The following is a 22627-nucleotide window of genomic DNA, read 5'->3' as shown; positions in this document are numbered from 1 at the left end:
GTCAAGTATTTTTGCAGAAAAATCAGGTGAAACTGATGGTTTCCTTCTTTTCCAGAATGTAGCCATGAGAAGTTATTATTATTATTATGCTTTATTTACTTAGTGATTTACTTATGAAAGCAAGGTAATTTTACTGGCATTATTATTATTACTTGCTTATATCCCTTCATTTCCCCAGGGACCTCAAGATGACATACATAGTACTCATTCTTGTTGTTAAGCTCACAGCCACCCTGTAAGGCAAGTTAGGTGGAAAGATACTAAAATCCTAAAGATACTTAAGCCCCAAAGAAGGCTTAAAGTCATCCAGAGGATTCCATAGGCAATTGAAGGGCTTAAACAGATTTCGATTGTTGGCAGATTCCTCTGGGCTTTGAGCTAAGTGTTCCTATGCTGAGCATATATTAACTCCTTATATGGTCAAGTGGTTTCCACTCCTCAGAACCTTTTTGGTTGGCACAACTACCTGACCTCTAAGATTCAGATGAAGCTATGATGATGGAGCTCAGTAGTTGAAGCTATGGATGCTATCACACAGAGGAGGCAAGCAAAATTAAAATGTGATTAAAAAGTGGTAATAGTGCAATTGGGGGAAGGTTATCACCCCCGCCCCGCATGCTTCCCCCATTCATGTCCCATGCATAAACTGTAATGGTAGTTTCCTTTATTACCAAACAACACATCCATTGAAGCTTATGCATGGGACAGGAATGGGAGAAGCACACTGGGGTGTGATAATCTTTTCTTTTCCCCAATCATGCTATTACCACATTTTAATCACATTTTAATGGCTCTTGCCTCCTGTGTAATACATACCTATGTCTGACAGTGCAGGATCTTGGCCATAATGTATCAGTGAGTGACTGTGACCAGCTAACCCTTGTGCCTGCTTTGTCTCTCCAAATGATAACTGCTAAGGGGCAACTGAAATGGTGATCCTTATTTCATGTCTTTTCTTACCTCCATGAGTAAGAAATCTGGTATTTCACAAAGTATATCTTATCAAGAACCTCCTACCACATTCACAGCCTCCTTCTTTCATTATTTTTATCTACTTTCCCCCTTTTCCCACCCTTCACTCCTACTGGGTCTCCCCTAGGTCAAACTTGTCAAAAGCAAACCACAGTGAACATAACACAAAAACAGAATACAAGACCTTTCCTATGTCAGTGGACCAGTGATGGCTAGTGACCTCTCTGTCAGTGGGATGATGAACCTGCTCTGGGTTGTAGTCTGAACTTTAAAGGAGCTATCTAAGATGCTGAATCAAATTGTGGACAGGGTTCATCAGTCTTGACAGCCTTTTTAAAGTTTAAGTTAAAAGGTGGAGTGAATTACAGAACCCCACTAAAATGAGAGCCATCAGCTGCCAAAGAATAGGTCAACCTTTCAATTTAGTGGCCTGTTCTCTGTAAAGCAGAATGCATGGCTGCCCTAGTAGTAAGGGCCTGCTGAGAAATGGCTTCAAATTAAACAATTGACTTGGTTGAAAAAAACTATATGTTCCCCATTCCTAATTTCCAATTCATTTTCAGTCATTTTAAAATTTCAATTAAAAGGAGACACATGATTCACATTTACCTCGGCATTTCCCCCATGCCTTTGTAAAATCAATTTGGCAAGGCATTTTAGAGAATCAAGTTAATAAGCTGAAATTGGAAAAGCCATTTCCAAAATAAAATCTATTTCTGCAAAGCTTTGCCATTAATGCACCACAGTTGGAAACATTGCAGAATTTCCATGTCCATCTTTTATTACTATTATTTTTTTTAAAAGATATTGGCATGGTTGTTATTGCTGTGATTGCTGAGCACATATATTTTAAAGGCCAGATGGAGGCAATTATTGTGGCTTGACCTTCTGCATAAGAGGGGACAGCATTTCAAATGATGCTTTCCAACAGTGACTCCAGTAGTTTGAAGTTTACACCCCCACCCATCCAGAAAACAGAGTGTGTTGTTCATGGATAGAATTAATTTGCCAGTCCCCTATTTTGTGCTGGTGATGGATGATTATTAAAACAAGTTATACTTCGTGATTTGAATTGTTCAATAGTTGGAAGAACTTCATCAGTTACTTCTGTTTGCTTTTAATCTCCAAAGTAATCTCGTGTATAAATTCACCAACAAAAGGGAATGGATGCTTGAAATTTCTGTTCCCAAGGCAAACAAGGGGCAATATGGAACTCTCTATAAATGCTATGGAGCTGCTCATGTAAGCATTCATCTCCCCGTGCTGAAATGTAGAGGTTCATCTGAATTCATATCCATATCTTTGGCTACTGTCACACTGCAAAATTAATGCAGTTTGACACTGCTTTAACGGTTATGGCTCCACCCTATGGAATCCTAAGTTTTGTAGTATGTTGTGGCACCAGAGCTCTCTGACAGCGAAGGCTAAATAAGTTACAAAACTACAAATCCCAGAATTCCTCAGTTTTGAGCCACAGTTAAATCATTATCAAGCTGCATTAGTTCTACAGTGCAGATGCAGCCTATGTTGTGATGTTTTGGAGCAAAATGACTGGTGTTGCAAATGGGAATGATTATCTGTGCACAGCTGATGCAGAAGAGAGTGCTGCTGCACACCACAGTGAAATTCATTGTCACATGAGGTTGTTATGGCTGCCCACTAGGATGCCCTGAAAAAGTGACAGGATTAATTAATAGAGGATGGGGCCATCTATGACTAGTAGTCAGGATAGCTATATGCCATCTGCAATGACAGAAGAGGGTGTGTGTGTCTTGTATTTGTTGCTGGGTAGCATGAGGCCATTACACTTGTGTTCTGCTTGTGGACTTCCTATGGACAACTGGTTGGCCACTGTGACAACAGAATATTGAAGTAGATTTTAGTCTTATTCAGCATGACTCTTCTCATAACTGTTGATGTCTATTGGATGCATATCTGTCCTCTTATCCTGAGGCCCATTCACACAACCAAACCTAGGGGTACAACTGCAGAAGTAAGAAAAACAAGCAAACAAAATATATATCCATAGAGGTTTGTTTATAACAGCGGTGGGTAAAGTGCACTGGTCAAGCTGCTGTTGGACTGCAACTCCCATGAGCCCTAGTTAGTATAGCCTATGATGAACAATGTTGGCAGCCGTAGTCCAGATCACTGTACCTTTGCCTGCTTCTGTTTGATCAAAATGGTATTACCAGATCTTACATTATCAAGAGGATATTATTGCCATTTCCAGGTGATACTGATCAGAACTACAGCTGATAAAGGATACCCATGAACTCCTTGCTTTAAAAAAAAAATACACAAAAGCAGTTACGGGAAAGTGGGTTAAAGTCAGGGAAGCAGGACTAGGGAAACTGGCACTGTTTTCTCAGTTTAAATTGCCACTACCCCCATGCTACTTGGCCTGTGAGGGAAAAAATGTCATTAACATAAACTGGGTATGAATGTGTGTGATTTCCTAGGGAAGACATTGTTTGTGTTATATGTATGTTTCTCTCTGTGTGTATAATTCTCCCTCCTTCTCCAACCAGATTGCATCTCTTTGATGAGAGTATTTTGACAAAGCCACAGCAGCAAGAACAAAATGACCAACCCTATCCACAGCTTTCCTTCATCAATTTTCTGTGTAAGGTTTGGTCCTGAACCTTATAATTCTTGCATTAGAATTAAGGAAAAGGCAATGGAAGAAAGCAGGATTCCTCTGAATATCAATTCTGTACAGCTTCACCATCACAGGAAGTCAATGCTTTGAGAAGCCTAGAACTCTACTGACATTTGCAAAAGGACAAGGAGGCCTTCATTAATGAACTGAAGAGACTCAGGGCACAGGTGGCATACAGGTGGCCCTCTACTCAGGGCACAGGTGGCGCTCTAGATGGGAGGACAAACTATGGCATACTTTTTTAAAGCAAAGTTTCAGGCCAGAATAAAGTCTGAGCAATGTTATTTGAATGGGTTGAAGGATGCTGTAATGTTTTCATTGTCCTGTTTTTAAGTGTTTTAATCTTTCTAAATTGCATTTTATTTTATTTTTTATCTAGTGGTGTGTTTTAGTACTTGTTGTGTGCCTTCAAGATGTTTCCAACACAGGGCGACCATAAGGCAGAACTATCACACAGTTTTCTTGTCAGGATTTGTTCAGAGGGGGTTTGCCATTGCCTTCCCCTGAGGCTGGGAGAATATGACTTGCTCAAGGTCAACATGTGTTTGCAAATCAGCCGGCTGTGTGTGGCTGGGAGCCTGGATGCAGCTGTGATGCAGTCACCTGGTGACATCGATGGCATTTTTTGTGTGATAATTTCTGATTGCATCCTGTAAGCGACTGTATCCCGGCAGGGTAAATCGCTTTATTTTTGCATGCAATAATCTCCTAAGACTTGGGAAATCAGGATTTGAATCCCTTCTTGGCCATGGAAACCCACTGGGTGAACAGGTCATTGAAGTCACACCCGCTCAGCCCCCCAAAACCCCATGTTAGCCATGTTAGGTTCACTCTAGGGTTGCCATAAGGTGGAAATGCCTTGAATGCAATAATAATAATAATAATAATAATAATAATAATAATAATAATAATAATGTGAAGATTAAGGTTTTCATGGCTGGCATCCATTTTTGGTGGTTTTTTTGGACTGTGTGGCCATATTCTAGAAGAGTTTATTTCGGAAGTTTTGCCAGCATCTGTGTCTGGCTGGCATGGAAGAGAGTAGGGTATATATATACTTTGTGACCCTGGGTAGGAAGGAGGGATTTCCATGTTAATCTATGTATTGCATATTCTCCCACCCTGAGGCTTTGCCGTTCAACAACAAAACAATGCTGGCAAAATCTCAGGAATAAACTCTTCTAGAATATGGCCACACAGCCCAAAAAACTCACAAAAAACTCACAACAACTTTTTGCATTAACAGCAATAGCCTAGGTATGCAGACTGGGAAGGGCTATTAAACTGTGGTAGTTGCTGGTTGCTTCCATGTTAATGGGATGGTGAACTGACTCCATGTTTCAATCCAAATCTAGGAACTATCCAAGGCATCAAACCTATTTTGGGATTAGAGTTCAGCACCATGGATAGCTCATTTAAAGTTCAAATTCGAACCCATATTGGATTCACTGCACCACTGACATAGGATCCATCAGCTACTGTTGTGTTTAAAGGCATTTCATCTGAAGCCAATCTTCATAAGGCTTGAATATAAGAATACAACCCTATGAGCACTTTCCTGGAAAGAAGCTTTGAAGTCAGCTAGGCTTACATTTGAGTAAACATGCCTCCATGACGCTGAAATCCTGAAGAAACAGTGTCTAATGTGTGAGTCATGCTCATTAAAATAAGTGACATTTTCTCCCAAGCTAAACATGCTTAGGATGATGGTACAACTTTGCTTTGTTTCACCTGCTTTTAAAAAAAATACAAACCTGCTTAAAAAGTAAAAGCTAATGAGTTGTAACATGGTTGTTGCACGTACTTATTGGTGACTAAGAGAGTTGAAGAAGAGGTAATGTAAGGGCATTTGATTTATTCCAAATACTCTCAAAATGAGTGTCTCTCCAATCAAACTTCCTGATGACCTTTTGTCTGAAGAGCTTGACAACAAAATCCATACAGAAGTACTCTGAATGCAGAAGCCTGTTTTAAATAAGTGATCATTTTATTCATGAGTTATTCATAACAACATGTGGCACATATTCAGATATATTGGATTACTATAGCTGTTGTCAATGTAAAAATATAGCTAAAGACACAGTCTGGCATTTTGGGTTGCTGTTATGGATCTGTAACTGCTCCATATTCAGTATTACTATATGTAAGTGCCCACCCAAGCTCAACTTTACAGCTAGCAGCCACATCGGGAAAAGGAGGTCTGTTCAGCTGGTGTTTAAAGCACACGGATGATGGCATTTCCAGCCCTCTACTACCAGCAAGTGAGGCTGTGACAATCAGATTCACAACCCCTATCACAAATCCTTATTGCAACCTGTCTTGCCGAGTTGGGATATAGAGTCACAAGGAAAATGTACAATGTGGGTTTTAATAGTAACCAGGCATAAAAGGGTTACTGTGAGCCATAATGATTAGGCATTTAAACAGGAAGTGACATCAAAAAGATAGTCAACAAGTGCTGTAAAGTGCTGAAGAATGCTGCCAGTCTGAAAAGCCACTCAGGAGGGTGGCTGGATTCTTTGTGACAGCCTCACGGAGCCTTTGCTAGAGTAGTGACAGGTATTTTACCTCAGAGTGGGTTGTTATTAGTGTGGATGGTGGATGGTGCCAATGTATATATTGTTGTACACAGTGGAACTTCTTCTAAGAATAAAAGCCTCATCTGAAAGAAGTTTAAAGTGTCTCTTTGCTCATTCAGAAAGGGAGAGGTGTTTCTCCAGCTCACAAGCTGCTGATTACAGTCCCGAAGGTGGAAAATCTGGTGCCAAACGTTAACGTGTTGCCTCATGCATTGCACAACATCAGAAGTGTTTTAACATGCCGTTGGGAGGGGATTCGGTCACTAAGCAGTCACTCCCCATTCAGTCACTAAATAGACCTCCTTCACCTGATGCAGCTGCTGGTTGTTAAAGTTGGCTAAGACGTGGAACAGGAGACATTACTTAGTTACCCATACATAACTAAGTAACCAGTGTAGAATAGTAATGATATGTTAAATAATATCTGCATTCCTGGTGCTAAATGATTCTTAGGAGCATAGAAATAATGATGTGATATATAACAATATAACAATAAAAGATATTCCTCAGATACTTAAGTCTACAACACAGAGAAGTCAGCTAAAAAGGCCAATGCTATTTTAGGCTGCATCAATAGAAGTATAGTGTCTAGATCAAGAGAAGTAATAGTGCCACTGTATTCTGCTTTGGTCAGGCCCCACCTAGAATATTGTGTCCAGTTCTGGGCACCACAATTCAGAAAGGACATTGAGAAACTGGAGCGTGTCCAAAGGAGGGCAACAAAAATGGTGAAGAGTCTGGAAACCATGTCCTATGAGGAACGACTTAGGGAGCTGGGGATGTTTAGCCTGGAGAAAAGAAGGTTAAGAGGTGATATGATCGCCCTGTTTAAATATTTGAAGGGATGTCATTTTGAAGAGGGAGCAAGCTTGTTTTCTGCTGCTCCAGAGAACAGGACCCGGAACAATGGATGCAAGCTGCAGGAAAAGAGATTCCACCTGAACATTAGGAGGAACTTCCTGACAGTAAGGGCTGTTCGACAATGGAATGCACTCCCTCGGAGGGTGATAGAGTCTCCTTCCTTGGAGGTCTTTAAACAGAGGCTGGATGGCCATCTGTCAGGGATGCTTTGATTTGGATTTCCTGCATGGCAGGGGGTTGGACTGGATGGCCCTAGTGGTCTCTTCCAACTCTATGATTCTATGATTCTATGATTCATGGTAGGTATTCTTCATACTCATTTCTGGATGTTTTAAAATCATTTTCTAGCATTACATATGAGACATTTGTCTACTTGTTTTTATCATATCCATTTTATTTTATTTTTTTGCTCTTAAGAAACACCAGAATTTTTTAAATTGCTGTTACATATACAGTAATTGGTTTCCCTTGTTTTTTTAAAAAATCAATTCAGTGTAATAGGTTCATTACAGTGTGATGTTATCCCAAGGCTTTAAAAGTCATTCATTCATTCTCTTTGTTGGTGTACTCTGCATGAGGAAGCCATAAAGTTCTTGCAAATCTATTGAAGGTGAGGTGACACCTAATAGCCCCCACTGATCTTAATGGGATTGCTTTGGAGTGAAATACTCTTTTAAATAGTTCCACATGTGGTGAATGAATGAATGAATGAATGAATAATAATAATAGGATTTATTTATATGCCGCCCAATCACTGGGAATCCGGGCAGCTTACAACAGAGGGGATAATAGAGGGTTCCCTGCCCTCAGGGTTACAATCTAAAAAGATATGATACAAAAGGAGAAGGGAATGGTGGTGGGGAGGGGATCAGGTCCAGCATTCTTCTCTCCCTCTGAGGCCTGGACCAAGGCAGATGGACTGGAGGGAGGGCTCTTTTTCTTAATCGAGGCCAGGCTCGATGGCATTGGGCCCGTCTTTTCACTCCCTCCCAGGCCAGAAGATGACAGTTGTAAGGCAGGAGGGGAGGGCTCTTCCTCTTCAGGCCCGATGGCTTTGGGCCTGTCCTTTCACTCCCTCTAAGGCCAGAAGATGAGTGTTGGAAAGAGGGAGGGGAGGGTTTGATTTAAAAATATGCAAGAGTGCACACAAATACTCAGTAACAATTCAATCTGAGACACCATACATGACTAACCAAAATGGAGGCATGGAAATTGGATAACAGAAGCTTAGGGTTGTAGAGAGGGTGATATTTACCAATTCTGTAAAGGAATCCATGGAAAGTGTGGTGTGACTCAGACATAATCTGAGGGTGATATAAGAACAGAAGGCTCTGGACAGCTGAACAGAGCTCTGGTGCTTGCTCACCATAATCACAAACTGGACATGTGCGGGGTGGATATTTATATCCTTAGGTGATCCTATGAAGAGTTGAATTCTTAATAGAGTCTAGTTTCCTGATGGTGTTGCTCTCAGTTCTCCAGGCACTTTTAAACCCCCTCTCACCAAACAAGGGGGCTCAAATTGATTTCATTTCTGGGATGTATGCTTAGTTCAGTGTCTAATGTTTTCTCTTAAGTAGAAACTGTTTCTGCACTTTGATTAAGTGCATTCTGAGTAAGAGATTTCACCTAAGAGCTATTTGACAGTGGAATACACTGCCTTGGAGTTTGGTGGTGTTTTAAATAGAGGCTGGATGGCCATCTGTTGGAAGTGCTTTGATTGTATATTCCTGCATGGCAGGGGGTTGGACTGGATGGCCTTGTGGTTTCTAGCAACTCTATGATAATATGATTAAAAGTCTGGTTACATGATCTCATGTTCTGCTTTGCACTGAAAAACTCAGCACATGTGCATGTTTGAATCTGTCCTTTACTGTTTAAAGAAATACTCTACTGGAACAATAATGGAACCTTTCTTAGTGCTGGGGAGGTGATGCCATTGTTTTCCTTCATGAACATACATTGGAGCTCATTTGTGACACAAAAAAGCTGCTGGATTGTGATGTATTCCCCCCATCACTTCTTTCTCCCCTTTTAACTGTATCAATTATTCCTGCAAGCATGCTGCTGAACATTATATACCTAACAATAATGCTATCTGCTCTGTGACAAACCATTTCCAATGCAATCTGTCTTTACATTTTCTCATCTGTACTCTATGAATTCACACATCTGCTCAGCAGAAACAAGGGTCTATGCATTAGCAATCCAGATATTCAATATCCCTATGTTATGCAGAGGCTTGTTTTTTGTATGATTACAATAGAAAAGATGGTATTTGTGAACTAATTTTGAATGTGTCATACTGAAATGGTTAAAATAACTGTTGGCAACCACAGAACAATGCAGTCCTATTTGTACACATAATGCATACAAAGGATAAAAAAAATTAAAAAGAAAAGAAAGCATTAGTATGAGTCATCTGTATTGTTTGGGACATGATGAAGTATCTTATTGATAAGACGTACAGCCCAGAATGCTCGCTCTCACATCATATATTACTGAACAGGATTCATTTCCTCAGCAGAAAGATGACACTATAATAGATATCGAGGATAATTTATAGAGTGCACTTGATATTTCTTCAGAGTTGCTCACCACATTGTAATTGTATTATTGGTAATGAATATCATTTGCTATGATGCCAAGAAAACAGGATTGTTGATGAACATCAAATTCATAGCCCTCAAGAAAAGACTCAAGGTTTTCTTTATTAAAATTATCTTTCTCCTCATGTTTTGCTAGGTAAACATGAAAGGCTGAGATCCTGCAATTTAAGACTTAGCTATGACAATGCAACTTTCAGGTGGATTTTTAACTGGTTGACCAACTAAACCCAAAGATGCTCACCAATGACTGCTGTTCAGCCTGGAAGCGGGTGACCAGTAGAGTGCCACAGGGTTCTGTCCTGGGCCCAGTGCTATTCAACACCTTTATCAATGACTTGGTTGATGGAATAGATAGTATGCTCATCAAATTTGCAAATGACACCAAATTGGGAGGTGTAGCTAATATCCCAGAGGATGGGATCAGAATTCAAAATAACTGTAATAGATTGGAGAGCTGTGCCACAACTAACACAGTGAATTTCAGTGGGAAGAAATGTAAGGTACTACACTTTGGTGGAAAAATAAATAAATACACAGATATAGGATGGGTGACACCTGTGTTGACAACAATATATGTGAAAGAGTTCTAGGAGTCTTAGTGGCCCACAACCTGAACATGAGTCAAAAAAACGAATGTGATTGTAGGCTGCATTTATTCATTTATTTACTTCATTTATATGCCACCTTTCTTCCAAAGTGAGGAGTATAGTGTCTAGATCAAGGAAAGTAATAGTGCCACTCTATTCTGCTTTGGTCAGACCTAACCCGGAATACTGTGCCCAATTCTGGATACCACAATTCAAGAAGGATATTGACAAGCTGGAATATGTCCAGAAGAGGTCAACCAAAATGGTGAAAAGTCCAGAAGCCCTGCCTTATGAGGAGCATAACAACAACAACACCTTAATTTTTTAAAGAAGTGATGCTGTGGTGGGAACACTGTACTGTGTGGTACCACAGGAAAGCAGTGGAGAAATCTTCAGAAAACAGCCCATGCAGTAAAGGCATTTGAGTAGCGACTTTCAATAGTTAACAGGCTGGTATTGCAGCATTACTGCATTATAAAGGCAAATGATTTGTACAAACAACCCCAAACAAAACACAGGTGCGTTACAGACGGCGGCCTGTAACCGGCCCTTTCCCCACCGGATCGGGGCCTCAGCTGCCACAACGGCAGCGTCCAAGGCTCCGATCCGCCGCTTTCCAGGCCGCGGGGAAGCTGCAAAAGGCCGCTTCCCCGCGGCCTGGAAAGGGGTATCCTCAGGGCTTCAAGCCCCGAGGACACCTGATGGTGGTGGGGAGGAGGAGAAAGGGGCCGCTTTGCATTTTGTACGGACGCCCCTTCCTAACCCTAGTACGGACCCAGTCTGTACTTTTATGCCTGTTTGCAACGGGCCAGAAAAATCTGAAAAGGGTTTCAAGAGCATAGATAACAGAAAACACAGTGGGCCCATTCCCAACGAAGGAATAACCCATGTCCTAACTCGGGTCTGCCCTGCTCTTTTAATCGATTCCAAAAGGCCCCGCGTTCCCACAATGAAAATGGGGCCTCTTTGGAATCGATTTTTGTCGTTCCCATTGGAGCTGGGGAAGCACTTGTCGTTCCCGTTGGAGCTGGGGAAGACAAGCAGCCCTGCACCGGACCCTTTCTCTCCCTTTCTCTCTTCTTTCCCTCCCTCTTCTCCTCTCCTCTCCTCTCGTCTCCCCTTCCTTCCTTCCTTCCTTCCTTCCTTCCTTCCTTCCTTCCTTCCTTTCTTCCTTCCTTCCTTCCCTGCTCCTTCTTCTTCTCCCATCCTACCTTCTTCTTCTTCCTATTTCCTCCGCCGGGCACCCGCCACTTCCCCAGGGGTTTCTGTCACACAGGCCAGCACGGGGCAAGCGGCGGCAGTGCAGCAGCATCGGCAGCCTCGCCAGCCCCGAGGAAGCGGCGGGTGCCTGGCAGAGGAAGTAGGAAGAAGAAGATGGTAGGATGGGAGAAGAAGGAGGAGGAGGGAAGGATGGGAAAGAAATGAAGGGAGGGAGGGAGGAAGGGAGGGAGGGAGGGGAGACAAGAGGAGAGGAGAGGAGGGGAGGGGAGGGAAAGAAGAGAGAAAGCGTCGGTGATAGAAAGAAAGGGAGCTGGGAAAAGGAGAAGAATTGATTTCTATCTGACATTCCCACATGTTGGACGCGGGTTGGAATTGATTCTTACCAAAAGGAGTGCAAAATAACTGTTATCAAAATGTCCCGGCTTTTTTGCGTTTAACCCGTTTTCCCCCCACTGGAATCGATCAGATTTCAGTGGGAACTAGAGTCTATTAACTTGATTTTGGATTCGAGGCTTTAGGTAGTGGGAATGGGCCCAGTGATTCTTTTTGGAGGTTTTCTCTTCCCTGCCCAAACACCGGAATTAATCTGAGGTTTCCCCGGTGAAGATTTCCTTGGGAATCCCCGGGGAGGGACAACCAAACCACACCAACACCACACCCACTAACTGATCGTTCGCAAAATGAAGTAGAATCCGCACTCGAACTGGCTACTGAATCATAGTGTAGAAGGGGGTCATTAATGGATTGTTTTCAGCAGGTCAAAAAAGCACGTTCCCAATATTTGCAGTACAATAGCACCGGGCAAACTATGACATCATGTTATAAAGCTGAGACAAAAGTAGAATCAAACCACTGACTTATGGAATGGTGTGGTAAGGACCTTAGTAATTGACAACAGGTCCCATATGCTTGACACAGAGAATATTATATGGTCCAGCATTCAAATTAGAATATGTATATACATGGAGAAACTCAGAGTACAGCCACAGCTGTGGGGCTAAAATGTCGTTGCTAGCAGATAGGGAGAAAAAAGTCAAGCAGCTAGAAATCAAAACCATATTTACGAGACAGAGGCAACTGAGCAAGAACATTAGCACATCAATGGATCTATATGAGATTATGAAATACATGTATAGGAAATACACATGATCTGAGGTTCCTGTGGAGAAAAATCCATGAAGCTGAGTTAAATTTTATAAGAGCATTGTGGGTGTTTTCTCCTCAGCTATTCACTGGTAAATACTCTGTTGTAACAAAACAACTGGTCCACCAAGCACTAAAAAAGAAGCAGCATCTGCTCCATCTGTCTCCTTGGAGACAAGAGGGTTATACTGGTTCCCAGTTTCTTTCTCCAAGGATCGAGAAATATTTCTAAATATAAAGCTTCATCTAAATATAAAGCTTCATTTTCTACTCATGAAGCCTGTTTCTAACCATTTTAAATGGATACAGCAGGTAGCTGCTTTGCTAACGTTGAGTCAACAGCTGGCATGGTAGAAGCTCATTGATGTCCCAGAATCTTCCTGTGACCACAGAGGCAATGGACAGTGTTTCCAGCAGATCCATTCCTTGATCCATCAAGTATGGACACTCTAAACCTGGTTTTCTATAGTGTGTCTGGGAAGGCTAGAACAGTTTTGAGAAAGGATGCAACTACAAAACAATACATAGTGCATGTTTTAAGTATCTGAAAAGTTTTATGTCAAGCCTTCAAATACAACAATAGACATACAGAATACAGGGGCTCTGAAAGGGACATGCTGTGCTTGGGATTCAGCAATCCCAAGGTCTGGGAAATTCATTTGAGGCTAGTGATATGGGAAACATAATACCAATCTGTTGTTCAATTCCAGATAGGATACCAGCAAACTACGTTGCTGTTTGAAGATCTAAAACATATGCAACATGACCTTGGGTCTCATTGATCCTTACCATATTCCTGATCACATTTTTCATGTATGATTAGAAGAGTGTGAAAAAAAAAAGATTCTTCTCATCACATACTGAAAAGAGATGTTACTGCTAAATCATTCTGATCACCATTTCACCATGAAGTCAGGTTTGAACTGACATAGGTTTGGCACATATAGAAAGAATTTAGCAATGGCATAATTATGTTTGGATTACTTTCATTTTTACAGTCCATCAAAAGGCTGATTGTTGTTGAGATTGTTTGTACAAGGGTGAGGTTTAGGAATGTCAATTATTGCTTCTTGATTGACAGGGGATTGCAATGGCTCTTTGATTGCAATGGCTACTGCCTGGATATTGGGGACTGGGGAACTTTTATGGTCCCTATGTATTCTCTAAAGCAGTGAGTATGTATGGACTGTGAATTGTGAACTTGTCACGCTCTGTTACACATTTATACATGCCCTATTGAATTCTGGCTGAGATCTATTAGTGGGGTGAAATATAATCAAGTTAAAATGGTAGAGCAAGCATTAAATATTAAGTAAAGATAAATGATAATTAAATAAATAAATGGCAAATAAATAAAGAGAGCTGGTGTGGTGTAGTGGTTTGACCACTGGACTACAACTTGGACATTGGATATCAGGGTTTGATTCCCTGCTAAACCATGGGAACCTACTGGGTAACTGGCAAAGTCACACACTCTTAGTCCCAGACAACTGTGTGATAGGTTCACCTTTCTGTCGCTATAGGTTGGAAATGACTTGAAGGCACACAACAGTAGCAACAACAAACAAAATATAGGAAGCCCAGGTGGAAGGCAGTACAAAAAGAGGGAGATTGCACTATCTGAGTGGATTCAATTAAGGAAACCCCAGACTTGAGTTTGCAAGATCTTACAAGGCTGTCAATAACAAAGTGTTTGGGAGGGCTCTTAGTTGTAGGGTTAAAGTCAACAAACAGTGTCTGGAAACATCATTACAGTGCAGAAAATGTTAATAAACTTCCTTCATACACCCTCTCTACATTACCATTCCCATCTTTTGGAAAGAAAACAATCTGCAATGAAAAGCAATGCTGAAAATATTTTAGGAAGTCATTAACCATGAAAATATGGCTACGATCTGCCCTCTTTACTTAAAGAGACCCTTCCCCCTACTTTAGATAGGCTACACAACCACCACTATGCACTTACTGGGTTATGGACCTCCTGGGCCTTTTAATGAGATGATGTGTCATCAAATTTTTGGTCTGTTTTCAACATCTTTTAAATATGCTGTACTGATATTCTAGGCTTTACATCTATGCTTACAGCCATTGCTTATTCACTGCCTGCTCTTTTAAATGAGGTTAGCTGTGCATTTTATAGTCACAAGGTGAGATTAGTGTCACCTTTAGATACAGCTCAGCCTCAATATGATATTGCTTTAAGCAATATCTTTCACTTAACAGAACTCTCTAATGTGCCATGTCAGTTCTTCTTGACCTAACACTGCAGCGTCTTCATAAAAATGCCTCATTAAAACATATGCTTAGCCTTAAAACTGAACCACTTTGCCCATCACACAGTATCACCTTAGAAATTAATTTTGTGCAGAAAGATGGGCACAGGCTCCTGAGAAGTAACATTTCAGCCACAAATACTATTTTCTGTCTAAGATTAGACATTATAGAGTTTATCGCACTGTGACGGATTGGGGACGGAATGAAATGGGCCGGGAACGAGTGCAGAACAAGTGGGGGAAGTATTTTACTGCACACAAAAGTCCCCATTCCGTTTCGTTCCGTTCCATTCCGTCCCCCATCCGTCCCACAGGAGGCAATTTTTGAGAACGCTTGCTGAATAGTTCTCAGAAATCGCCTCTTGTAGGATGGATGGGGGATGGAACGGAAGGGAACGGAACTTCCTGTGTGCGGTAAAATGCGTCCCCCACTCGTTCCAGCCCCAGCCCAGCCCCCTTTGTAATGCACAAGCCCTGTTCCAGGAGCCTGTGTGATAAACGTCTGTTTGAAAATGTTATGATTTTGCATATATATATATATGGGGGCATAATGAGGGATTGGGGTGGATGAAAAAATGTTGGGACTACAGTTTTCCAGCACTGCTTTAAGCTTGCAGTTCAGCAGCAGCAACAGCCACCACTCACAGTTTTGATCTTCTATGGGACAGGGATAAAGTTGCCAGATGCATCTTACATGAAGCCTGCTTGCACCATGTTTAGAATGATAAAATCATAGGATCTTAAAGCTGGAAGGTACAACAAAGGCCAGTTAGTCCAACTGCTTACCATGCAGATTTGGTTAGAATTTGCCATGCTTAGTTTTTAGACTTTACAAATACATTAGAATTGTATTTTTTCAACAATGAGGGCTAGGAATGAGATTATTTTTTAAAAAAAGCTTGGACATTTTTAGCACACAACTACTAAAATCCACCAGCTACACAGCCGTTAACTGTACTAGCTGGTGGGTTTGGGGTGGGTGGGTTAAAAATGGACTTTTCCATGTTCTGTTTTTTGTTTGTTTAAAAATCATGTCCAGAACAGTTTTCACATGTGCATGGAAACATCAGATTTGATATGTTTAAGTCAAATATCCCCTACACATAGAAGGTATGGCCAGATCAGAATCCATACCTTGGATTAAAGGAGTTTGGAGAACAGATTTTTTTTATAAAAAAGACCCCTTATTACTTCTCCAGCATAAAATAGTTTATAGAGAGCAATTCATTAAAATAACTTTAGCATGGAAAAATAGTATTATCTGACGCTTAATTATAAACATTATAGATAAAATACATATTTACATAATATCAAAATACATTTATATACAACAATATCTGTTATATTTAAATTATATACTTTAAAGTGTCACCAGACCAATAAATTATACACAGCTTCAAACATGTCTGTCACTTTTGTAGTGCATAAAATAGTTTTAAAAAGTAGCTAAACAATAGCTAGATTGATATGACTGCACAAAGCAGGAATCCAGTAGTGATTTAGTGCCTTGAATAAACAGCATCTGGAATAAAAAGGAAACTGCAGTTAGAAAACACACAGAGAGTGGTTTATTTTTATCTTTCCAATGCCAGACAGTGAATATATTATTACAAATGTGCAATAACGATATAGACAGGATTGGTATGCACACAAAAGAGGCAACTGTATCTTGGAATGACAGAAAAGAATATTCATCTTTTTTCCTGACAAGAAGGCAGTGTCTTTAATAACTACATGAAGAGCAGAAAATTCAGCAAAGGAATCTTCTTCTAGTATACAGATACTGTGAAGAGGAAAAGAGCTACATGCTGTTTTTCTGCTGATCACATAGTAGCTAAGGCACAGCAGTTCTGCAAGAAAAAAGGGTAACCACATTAATGGTGGACATATTCAGAGTTATGTATGTTTATCGATTGTCCTATCCTAAGCATGTGTATTGAGAAGTAAGAACCACTGAATTTAGTGCCATGCAAGTATGTATAGGAATGCTGGCTGGCTTTCTGTGTTGCAGTTATGGATTCATACCCTAGGAGATTATCGCAAGAGGGTAAAATAGAGGGACTTTACCATGATTGTTCCATCTATGGCTGAACATTATCACACACAATGTGCCATATCTGTAGCTTGTCTGTTTGCAACCTGTTACTCTGCCACACCTTTCCATTCATGGGCAAAACCCTTGAATAGCTCCCAATTCCACTGCTTTCCCACAACTGAATCAGGTGCGAAAGCTCATTAACACAATACAAAATTTTTAATTTTTAATGTTTTAATGGTTTTATTGGTTTTAACTATGCTATTTTAACATTTTAATATTAGTAATATTTAATAATTTTAACTGTTGTAATCTTTTTACATTAGTGTAAACTGCCTTGAATCCCATTTTGGGAGAAAGGTGGGATATTAATCCCCCAAATAAATAAATACATTTTGAACAGGTCTAATTAAGGCATACTGATTTTAAAATAAAGTATTATATAATATTGTATTTATTGTTACTCATGTGCACATGCAGGCACATATTCAGAGTACTATATTTATTTATTTGTTTTTTCTTTTTCAGGCTTTTCTAAACTTAGTATATAAATAGCAATTTTGTATGTTCTTCCTCATTAATAATTGTTGCCTTCTTGTTGCCTGGCCACACCTTTTGACCACACTCTGATGTTGCTCCACTATATGTATCCTGTTTTCATCTGTGAAAACCCTGTAGAGGGTAAGCCTATCCACTGAAAGTTTTGAAAAGCCTCTCACTTTGTCTAAGAGCAAGATGTCCAAAAAAGAAAGATGGAAAGGCAAGTCCTACCAGAATCATTGACTGGGTATAGTAAATATGCCCAGTATTTTATTAGCACAATATATTCTCCCTCCTCCAGAAAGCTTACAACCTCAGAAAACAGCAAAGCGTGGGAGGTTATTGCATAAGAAAGGGGAAAACAAGAAGGCTGTAATTGAGCTCAAGTGAAACACACAATACTCTAGGAAGAACTGAATGATGGTTAGGATGCCCTTTATGTTTGGATGTTTGTTTGTTTTTTTGCAAATGACAAAGAGTTCCTTCAAGCTGGAGGAGAGTAATGAACCCTTAAGCATGGGAGCTTATTCAAAATACTGGAACTTAAATTCTCACCTATTTCAGTGGGATTACAATGGAGGGCTGGGCATTATAACAGTGCCAAGTTTACCACACTGATTACCCTTTCCTTGTTTTATTTGCCCTTCATGGTTTCATTATTTAAAACTGTCTTAACAGGTTTTAAATTGTCTGCTTTTTAAACTTATAATCTATTTGATATTGTTTAAATACTTTAAATGACTGTTAGTACTTATTGTTTCAAACTGTTTTGAATGTAAGTCACCCTGAGATTTTCAGATACAGGGTGGGATATAAATGCCTTAATATATAGAAATATAAATAATAAATACATCAAGCATGGACATGAGTGCTAATTGTTAGAAACAGGTTCAAAGAGATTGCAATGTGTGAAGACAGACACTGAAGGCCAATGGACACAATCTCCTTTCTTTGTCTGTCAGACCTTGGCAGCTCCCAGAACCTGGCAAGGTGGCTCTCCCTCCACTCCACTGCCAACAAGCCCAGCAGGAGCCCCTCCATGAAAAACTGCAATTTCTTCAACTGTAATTGAAGAAATCAGATGACTGTTTAGACAGAAATTGGAAGCTCCTACAGGCTTAAAAAATAAGATGAGGGAAGTGGCTACCTCTCTGGAAATCAGGGCTTGATTATCCACTTGTCTATGAAAAGCCATGACCTTGGTTGAGTTGCATACTCTCAGTCCTAGCAAACCCTGTGTTAGTTTCACATTAGGGTCACCAAAAGTCAGAGGTGATTTGAAGGCACACAACTAAAACAACAAGGTGGCTATAATCAGCAGTTATTATGTTGATCTATGGACCTGAATGAACATGTGGAGGAAAATAAATAGAATGGCACTGTGCACAGAGAAAAAGACAGGAAGGTTCAAGAACAGAGAGATATGAAAAGGTGGGGGATTACTATCCAAAGCAAAGCATCATTGGGAGTTACACCACTGGTTTGTTGAGAATAAAAAAAAAACCTAGGGAAATTGTTTCTAAAAAATAATGAATACATGGTGAAGTCATGACATGGTGAAGTCACCCACTTATGACTGAGCCATAGAGGATGTGGCCATTGTTGATGGAGCATTTCTTAATGCTAACTGAATTCACTCTTACCTCTGTGATATTCTGGATTCACATTTTCATATATTGGAAACAATGGGTTTTCCTGTTCACTGCGTAGCTTTCTTGCTCTTAAGACATCTCTCACACATTGATGTAAATATACATATTGGCACTAGAAAGAAGGAAGAGCAATTGTCAAAATAAGGGAGAGTTATTATAATGAGCGAACATGGTTTTCATCAGATATAGTCTCCTTGGCACCCACAAAAATCATTTGTGGTCTGCTTCTTCAGAGTTTAAACAATTTGCTGGGAATCAGTGAAATAATTTCCCAGATGACATCACCTTCCTCATGACACTGCTGTTTCTCCAATATTTTCCCATTATTGAAGGTTAAAATGCCTCTCTTACAGTTGAGTTACTTGTAGTAGGAGCACTAAGTTAAAACCAAGGAGGAAAATCAAGAAGTCTCACCAAATTCTCCTCTAAACATGGGAACAAAGGAAATTCCTTATAAAGAGTTGGACCATTAGTTCATGTAGATCCAGCTCAGTATTGTCAGCTTTGACTGGAAGTAGTTCTCCGGGGTTTGGGGCAGGATTCTTTCCCAGCCCACCCTGAAGAAGATCCCTGGTATTTCTTGGTGGGTTTCCATTCTAATATTAATCGGGCCCAGTCCTGCTTAGCTTCCAAATTCAGACTAGATCAGGCCTATTCAAGGTGGCATGGGAATGAGAGGTTAATCTCTGCCTTCTTCACCTCTTCTCATTGTTCATGATGGCTGTTCCAGCCCTTAGGCGGGTTACACACCACCATATTAGTATGCGACGAGCGCGTACTAGGGTTAGGAAGAGGCGGTGCTTCCGCACCCCCCTAACCCTAGTCCGCACTTCGCACGCACAAAATGGTGGCAGCCGTTCCACACGGCCTCCGCCATGATGGCCTCCAAACGAGGTGGCACAGACGTGACGCCATTGCTCCGCATGAGGGCACTTAATGCGCCCTTTGCGTGGAGCAGGAAGGAGCTCCGTTTCGGAGCTCCTTCCTGGTTTGTGTCGCTGGGCGCAGCCTTCAGATGGCTGCGCCAGCGACGCACAGGAGAAAGGGGCCAAGCAGCCCCTTTCTCCTCCTCCCCGCTGCCGCGGGGTGTCCTTGGGGCTTGAAGCCCCAAGGACATCCCTTTCGAGGCTGCGGGGAAGCGGCCTTTTGCTGCTTCCCCGTGGCCTGGAAAGCAGTGGATCGGGGCCTCAGCGGCTGCCGTTCTAACCACTGAGGCCCCAATACACCGGGGAAAGGGCGGGTACAGGCCGCCGCTTTTCGGCGGTCTGTAACCCAACCTAGTTTCCATTCTATAATAGAATATATGTAATTTCTATTCTAAAGTCCCCAGTGCTTATTATGCAACAGCATATTGCTTTTGATGGTAAAAACAACATGTAGCCATTTTGGCCAGTAACTTTTTCCTCTGCTGTTTAACCCAATCTACAATCTTTTGCAGGCCTCCATCTTGTTATGAAAACCTGGCCTCTTGCAGATGTAGGAGGGCCCTAACTGCCCCATGGATTGGTTTAACTAAATTGTGTTAACATAACTGTAGAGCACAACTGAGCCCATGGCTATCCATAGTAAATCTGAAAAGTCACTTGAATTTCTATGACAGGAATGAGTCACCAGTCTCAGTTCAGGCATTAAGACTATGCACAGCTCTTTGAAAATTTTCATACCAGGCTGAATCGCTAGGAAAACATCCCTGAAATGTCACTCAAATGCTGCTCTAATGTGGAGGAGGTGCCAGTGTTTGAACGCCAGGCGCGCCTCCTTAATTGTCAGCGAAGCGTCACTCCCTCCTTAGTGTCCCTGAATCGTTCCTGGGGAACAGATTTCCTAAGAACGCAAACTTTGCGTTCATAGGAAATCTGCTCCCCTTGCGACGAATCAGCCATAATAACCTCTTGTTGCCTTCCTACACTGTTGCTATTGCCCCCACCATTGCCTACCCCCTTTCTCCCCAACAGGCTGCCTCTGCTGCTTTCTATGGCTTTGCAGCACTTAGCAGTCCTGCTCAAGTTTTGCAGACTCGTCTATGGCTTCTGTTATGACCACATCACCTTCCCTATAGCACCATTGTTTCTGTATTTTTCCCATTCTGAAAGGTTGAAATGCCTTTCCTCAATTTTATTTCCTTGCAATAGGAACTTCAAGTTAAATATGGTAGTATTTTTCATCCCACCCTTTGGCATTTGGGATGCTCACTTCTCACTGATGGAATGCAGCCTCCATAACTTCTTTTAAATTGAATTTGGGCCTCAGGCTACAAGAAATTCTGCACTCATGAAATAAAGGTTTGTAATTTGTTTTGCTCTTTCTCTCTTCTGGCAATTCTATACTGAGATATCTTTACTGGAAGATATCATATCCTCTAACATTTCACAGATGAAAACCAAGATACATATGTCCAAGCAACATCAGAGTCTCAGTGTTAATAAAACTTCAAATAAAGTGAATAATAATGATGCCACCAAAAACAATTAACAATGTGACTATCGCAGTTACAATGGCAAAATAATAAATGAAACATGATAGAATGTGAAGTCAAAGGCTTTCATGGTTGGCATCCATAGTTTTTTTGTGGTTTTTTTGGGCTATGTGGCCATGTTCTAGAAGAACAAAATTTGGCTGCCAGTCCTGAAGAATAGAGTCAGGGGCTTTCCCAGCAAACTCTTCTCTGAGAGTTTATGATTTTAAATAAAAACATAAAAATATGTCCATCATGTTTTGCTGCTCATGCTTGCACAACAGGTCAGTAAAAGATTAATCTCCTTTCTCAAATGCTAACATTAATGAATTATAGTATATCTGTTTGAAAAGTAAACAGCACACACTAAAATGGCATTCCTCTGACCTTGCAGCTTCTAAGCAATAAGCTCCCAGATAAATGTCTACATCCTCAGCTCTACATTCTTCTTTATCTCTGTCTGCTTATCTGATGGTTTTTAAAGCAGTCCTACCCAGAATGCTTCTCAGTCTGTCTCGTCTTTGGAACCATTGTCTACCCCACTAAGCCTAATGCTCTGAAACATCAACCCCATTTCACTCATGGAAGGAAAATCCCCAGTTATTTGTCTCAAGTATTTCCAGAGTGCCTGTAAATTACTGTCTATATAAATGGTTAGTGAAACAGGCATTTTGCCAGAGCTGGTGAAAATTGCTCAAGTCTCTCCAATTGTTTGAAAAACTGCATTTCAGAAACTATCTAATAGTTACCTAACATTCTTCTCATTTTGAAAAGTTCAAAATACTGCAATACTGAAGGTATACAATGAACAAGAACTATGAAAAGGCAAGGGAATAATCCTCAAGTCTAAGTGATTTTCAAACTAGGCTGTTTTGCAGCAGAGCAAAAAAGAGGTTTGGGGTATCTTTAAGACTAATAGGTTTATCATAGTATGTGTTATTACAGATTACAATGCACAGCACATTGTGAGATGCATGGGACATAAGAAGTGATTCTAATTTTATGGGAAATAAAAAGTTTTATAGGCAATGCCAGTAA

General features: G+C 40.7%; 1 protein-coding gene across 2 annotated transcripts in view; it reads right to left on the bottom strand.

Annotated features, from left to right (window-relative positions):
* Positions 1–16101: 16101 nt before the first annotated feature.
* Positions 16102–22627, bottom strand: part of PTPRB (protein tyrosine phosphatase receptor type B) — a 73998-nt gene continuing 67472 nt past the window's right edge. For both annotated transcript variants that reach the window (XM_042467576.1, XM_042467578.1), the window contains exons 31-32: positions 19126–19246; positions 16102–16429 (exon numbers count right to left, since the gene is read on the bottom strand). In XM_042467576.1, coding sequence (XP_042323510.1) covers positions 16407–16429; positions 19126–19246 — 144 coding nt within the window. In that variant the 3' untranslated portion in view covers positions 16102–16406. The remainder of the gene's footprint in view (positions 16430–19125; positions 19247–22627) is intronic.

Source organism: Sceloporus undulatus, chromosome 5, assembly GCF_019175285.1.
Source record: "Sceloporus undulatus isolate JIND9_A2432 ecotype Alabama chromosome 5, SceUnd_v1.1, whole genome shotgun sequence".
Lineage (NCBI taxonomy): Eukaryota > Metazoa > Chordata > Lepidosauria > Squamata > Phrynosomatidae > Sceloporus > Sceloporus undulatus.
The sequence above is the reverse complement of the archived record's forward strand: the minus strand, read 5'-3'. Positions and strand labels throughout refer to the sequence as shown.